Below are 5,145 nucleotides of genomic sequence, written 5' to 3'. Positions count from 1 at the left end.
CCCCAGCCCCTCACTGGGGGATTCTAAGCAGGGGCTCTACTATACTCTCCATTCACTTTCTTTTCAGACCCAGAACTTGAGGCGCTGTGGGAGAGATCATTTGCTCTCAGACGCAGAAAGCAGCAGAGCTATTTTTCATGTGCTTGAATGCACACTTATTGAATACCTAGTGTTTGCCAGGCAGGGATGGAGGGGAATGGATGATGCATATCTGTCAGTCATTCAGATTGTGTGTGTGTTTCCCCATCTCTCTTCTCTGCTCCTCTCCGATCCACAGTCACCATGTGACAGGGTGGGAAAATGTTTAAAACTCAGCCTGTTAGCAGCTCTTGATGACCCCAATCTGGGCAAGTTCCCAGGACTCCTCTTCTCTCCAGAGGGCCTCAGTTCTGCCCTGCATCCTCCATTGCAGATGCTGTACATAGACCAGCACTGCAGGAGTTAACTTCCTCTCTGCAGCCATGGGCTGAGGTGACAGCCAACGAGAAGCCTGCTTGGCTGCTTGCTCTGGTCTGGCAGCCAATGAGAAGCTCGTGGGGTCTGGCTTTCTTAAGGAGCCAGTGACTGTCCCTGTGAAGGGGGAAGCCCCTAGCAACTGGCTATTTGGGGAGAAGAAACAAGGGAATCTAAGCCTCTGGCAGAGAAAAAGGGAAAGTTAATTCAAGAAGGAAGTCAGGGCATCTGGAGGTGGGTGGCCTATAACAAGCAAGGAGCCTAATGAGAAAATCAAGTGCCTTTTTGATACAGTGGGACCTATGCTTGAAGTCGTGGAGTGAAGGGTGGTGGCTGGTGACAGGGACCTTCATGGTGGGGGTCTCAGGACCAAGGCTGGTAGGCCTGTGGAGCTCTGACAGGTAAGCCAGGGCAGGGATGAGGCAGGACTTTTAAGAAGGGGTGGGACTTGTTCTCTGGGGTCTTAAACAGAGGAAGAGGTGGAGCTCATCCCCGGTTAGCCACTCAGGTCCTTGGCAGGAGAGAAGAGTTTGTGGGTTTGGGTGCCGGCTGTGCCACTCATGGTGCACTTCACACTCCTGGGTTCCCCGAGGCTGGAAGTTGCCAAAACAGACTGTGCCGACTCATCAACAAAAGAGAACAAAGTCTGGGAGGGAGTGCCCTAAAGTGGACCAAAGAGGAATATAGAGGGTGCAGCTGGTGAGATGGCTTAGGGGGTCAAGATGCTTTCTACTGAGTCACACATGTCCCAATCCCTGGAACACACATGGTGGAAGGAGAGAGCATACTCCTGCAAGTTGTCCTCCGACCTCCTCTTTACACACACGCACACACGCACACACACACACACACACACACACACAACATTAATAAATGTGATTTAGATGAGGTCAGGGCTGCTAAGGATGGTGTTGCTGTAGACTAAATGTAATTTATAAAGAAAGAGAGAGATGTAGAAGAGGGCAGGTAGCCTTAGAATGGAAGCCCACAGAGCTGCTAGCAACGCGATGGGATATTAGCTCCTGGTGAGGTCCTTAGCTTTAGATAGTCAGGTTTGAGATGTTAACTCATCCATTCCCCATGCTATCACTGGGATGTGCGGATTCTTACTGTCCCCATTAGAAATGTTAAATGATACACAGAGAAGTTAAAAGACACTTGTGTATGGTGGGGGTGGGGGCACAGAGAAGAGATCCTATCCAAGAGTTGTGACTCCCAGATGTTTAACTGAAGAATTATGCTATACAGTGTACCTCATTTGAGGAGACTGGCCTATAGAAAAAAGAAAAAGAAAAGAAAGAAAGAAAAAGGAAGAAAAGAAACCCATGCTTCTTAGTCAATTGTAGATGAGATTTGGGGAGTATGGGTCAATGAACTGATTTCTGGAATTCTGGTGGTACAGTGATTGTCATACATATAACAGCTGGTTACCTCTAGAGGAGCTGTCTCAAGGTGACTCGAAGGGACACGACTTGTAAGCCAGAGTGCAATTAGAAGGGGAATGAATGGGAAATTGTAGCTGAGGTGCTTGGGAAACTGAGCTAGGAGCCAGAGCTTTTACCCAGAGCTGGGGCATATTCTACAGCATGCCTTCTCCCGCAAAGGCAAGAATGTATATCAAGGTGGATATGGCTGGGAATGGAGCTAAACTGGTAGAATGGTTAAAGGAAGACCGGGGTCTGATCCCCACCTCACAAAACGAAACCAAACAAACTAAGAGGATGTGGAGGTGCATGTCTGTAAGCCTGAGATCTCAGCATTCAGGAGGTGAGACGGGATGAAAACCAGGGACTGAATGTCAGTATCCATCTGAAGGAAGGAAGGACATGTAGATTAGAGGGAGTGGCCACAACACTGAGCTCCTTAAATGGTAGATATATGCAGATGACAACTGTCCACCCTGCGAGTAGAGAGTCCCAGTAGGTGGACTGAAGGTAAGTCAGCCTGAAGGCGGAGCATGTAGATACGGGGGCGTGATCCTGAGTCGCGACCCAGAAAGGCTGACTTTATTGATGGAGGAGGGCCTCAAATGGCTGCTGTAGACACCAGTAGCATTGTATCCCTGGGTCGGGGCATAAAGTGATGGGGTGTGGTTAAGATCCGTCCTGATCCCACCCCTTTCCGCAGGATGATTCCATCTACCAGCCAGACCTTCCTGGTGAATGATCTGGCGGCTGGCCGCGCTTATGACTTGTGTGTGCTGGCAGTCTACGACGATGGGGCCACCGCTCTGCCGGCTACCAGAGTGGTGGGCTGTGTGCAGTTCACCACGGCGGGAGATCCCGCACCGTGCCGCCCGCTGAGGGCCCACTTCTTGGGCGGCACCATGATCATCGCCATCGGGGGCGTCATCGTAGCCTCGGTCCTCGTTTTCATCGTTCTACTTATGATTCGCTACAAGGTGTACGGCGATGGGGACAGCCGTCGTATCAAGGGCACGTCCAGGTCGCCCCCTCGGGTCAGCCACGTGTGCTCTCAGACCAACGGAGCCGGCTCGGGCTCGCAGCAGCCCTCAGCCCCACCGGCTCCAGACCGCTACGAGGCGCTGCGGGAGGTGGCGGTCCCTGCAGCCATTGAGGCAAAGGCAACCGAGGCAGAGGCGACTTCCACTGAGCTAGAGGTGGTGCTTGGACGCTCTCTGGGTGGCTCGGCCACCTCGCTGTGCTTGCTGCCCTCCGAGGAAACTTCTGGGGAGGAATCTAGAGCTGTAACTGGTCCTCGAAGGAGCCGTTCGGGGGCCTTGGGGCCTCCAACTTCAGCGCCCCCGACGCTAGCTCTGGTTCCTGGGGGAGCCCCGGCCCGACCGAGGCCACAACAACGTTATTCCTTTGATGGGGACTACGGAGCGCTGTTCCAGAGCCACAGTTACCCGCGCCGCGCCCGCCGGACAAAGCGCCACCGGTCCACGCCACACCTGGACGGGGCCGGAGGGGGCGCGGCCGGGGAAGATGGAGACCTGGGGCTGGGCTCCGCCCGGGCACGCCTGGCCTTCACCAGCACCGAATGGATGCTGGAGAGTACCGTGTGAGCGGCGGGCGCGCGGGCACCGGGACGCCTGTGGGGCCGCACTTAGTTGCCCAGCCCGGCTGGATGCAGGGAAGGCTGGAGAGAAGGGATGCGCGAGGGGCAGGGCCAGCCACAGTCAGGGCCGAGCCCACTCGAGTCCGTGATTGGAGGTGGGCCGCCGGCCTCTCCGACTCCACTCCTCCGCCCCGCCCCCCGCGCGCTCGCGGACCTTGCCGGAGCCGGTGCCTTACACAGCGAAGCGCGGGGAGGGGCGGGGCCCCCCCACACTGCAGCACTGAGACACGAGTCCCCTCCCCTACCTGGGACCCTGGGGCAGGGGCGAGGGGCCCATTCCTTGTATCTGGCTGGACTAGATCTCATTCTGCCCCGCGGCGGCCTCCAAAGCCTCCAGTCCCCTCGACCCCAGTCCCCTCCCTGGTCCCCCCTAGTCTGGTTTGGAGGGAGGGGCTCCTCCTTCCTCCTCTCTGTGTCCTCGTTTTTTCCTGCCCACTGTCATCGGTCTTTCCGTACTTGTCTCCCTTTTTTCTGTCCCATGGTCGTCTCTTCCTCCGACCGCCGTTGACTTTTTTTAGTTTATTTATTTTTTTGTCCTGTGTCCTTGTCTCTCCTGATTCCCTCTGCTCACCATCTCCCGGGCAGGTCCCACAAAGGACCAGACTCTTCCCTCTGCCTTCCTCGTCCCCACAACAAATCCCCACACAGACAAAATCCAAAAACCAAATCCCTCTATCGGAGCCGGGACCCTCCGCCGCAGCAGAATTAAACTTTTTTCTGTGTCTGAGGCGGCTCTGCTGACCAGTGTGGTGTGTGTGTGTGTGTGTGTGTGTGTGTGTGTGTGTGTGTGTGTGTGTGGTGTGCGCACGCGCCTATCTGGGGGGAGGAGGACTGAATCAGACTGAAGAGAACACGACAGTGAGGATCGAGAAACTGGCAGGCAGACTCGGAGGCGGGAAGTAGCAAAAACTGACTGACAGGTGGCCACTGTGTGGGTAACCTTTAAACCAACCAATCCTCACAGTAACCCTAGGAAGTCGGTACCGTTAGCTCACTCTGCAGGTGAGGACCCTGAGGCCAGGTGGGTTAGACAACATGTCCCGGCATAACCAGAAAGGTGGAAAATTGAGATGAGTTTATTTAATAGTAATTTCAGCTGGGCATAATGACCCTTACCTTTAATCCTACAACTTGCAGGGCAGAGGCAGGCGGATCGCTGTGATCTCGAGTCCAGCCTGGTCGACATAATGAGTTCCAGACCAGCTAGGGCTACATAGTAAGTCTATCTCAAAACAACAAAAAAGTAATTCCAGCCGGGCGGTGGTGGGGCACGCCTTTAATCCCAGCACTTGGGAGGCAGAGGCAGGCGGATCTCTGGGAGTTCGAGGCCAGCCTGGTCTACAAGAGCTAGTTCTGGGATGGGCACCAAAGCTACAGAGAAACCCTGTCTCGAAAAACCAAAAAAAAAAAAAAAAAAGTAATTCCACATAGTATTTATTTACTTATTTGGTGTGTGTGTAAAACATGTATGTGCTGGTACACTCATCCATATGTGTGAATGGGGAGGTCAGAGGTACATGTTGGCTATCTTCCTCCATCATTCCCCACCTTATTTTTTGAGGCAGTCTCTCACAGGATGCATCAATTTGACTAGACTGTCTGGCCAGTGAA

The 5,145-nt window shown here is 54.1% G+C and overlaps 1 protein-coding gene across 2 annotated transcripts in view; it reads left to right on the top strand.

Moving 5' to 3' along the window:
• The window catches only part of Lrfn1 (leucine rich repeat and fibronectin type III domain containing 1), a 16,371-nt gene extending 12,110 nt beyond the window's left edge, over positions 1–4,261 (top strand). For both annotated transcript variants that reach the window (XM_026778072.1, XM_005371278.3), the window contains exon 5: positions 2,581–4,261. In XM_026778072.1, the coding sequence (XP_026633873.1) occupies positions 2,581–3,481 (901 nt within the window). In that variant the 3' untranslated portion in view covers positions 3,482–4,261. The remainder of the gene's footprint in view (positions 1–2,580) is intronic.
• Positions 4,262–5,145: the final 884 nt, after the last annotated feature.

The sequence above is a fragment of the Microtus ochrogaster genome, unplaced genomic scaffold (genome assembly GCF_000317375.1).
Source record: "Microtus ochrogaster isolate Prairie Vole_2 unplaced genomic scaffold, MicOch1.0 UNK103, whole genome shotgun sequence".
In the NCBI taxonomy this organism is placed as follows: domain Eukaryota; kingdom Metazoa; phylum Chordata; class Mammalia; order Rodentia; family Cricetidae; genus Microtus; species Microtus ochrogaster.
The sequence above is the reverse complement of the archived record's forward strand: the minus strand, read 5'-3'. Positions and strand labels throughout refer to the sequence as shown.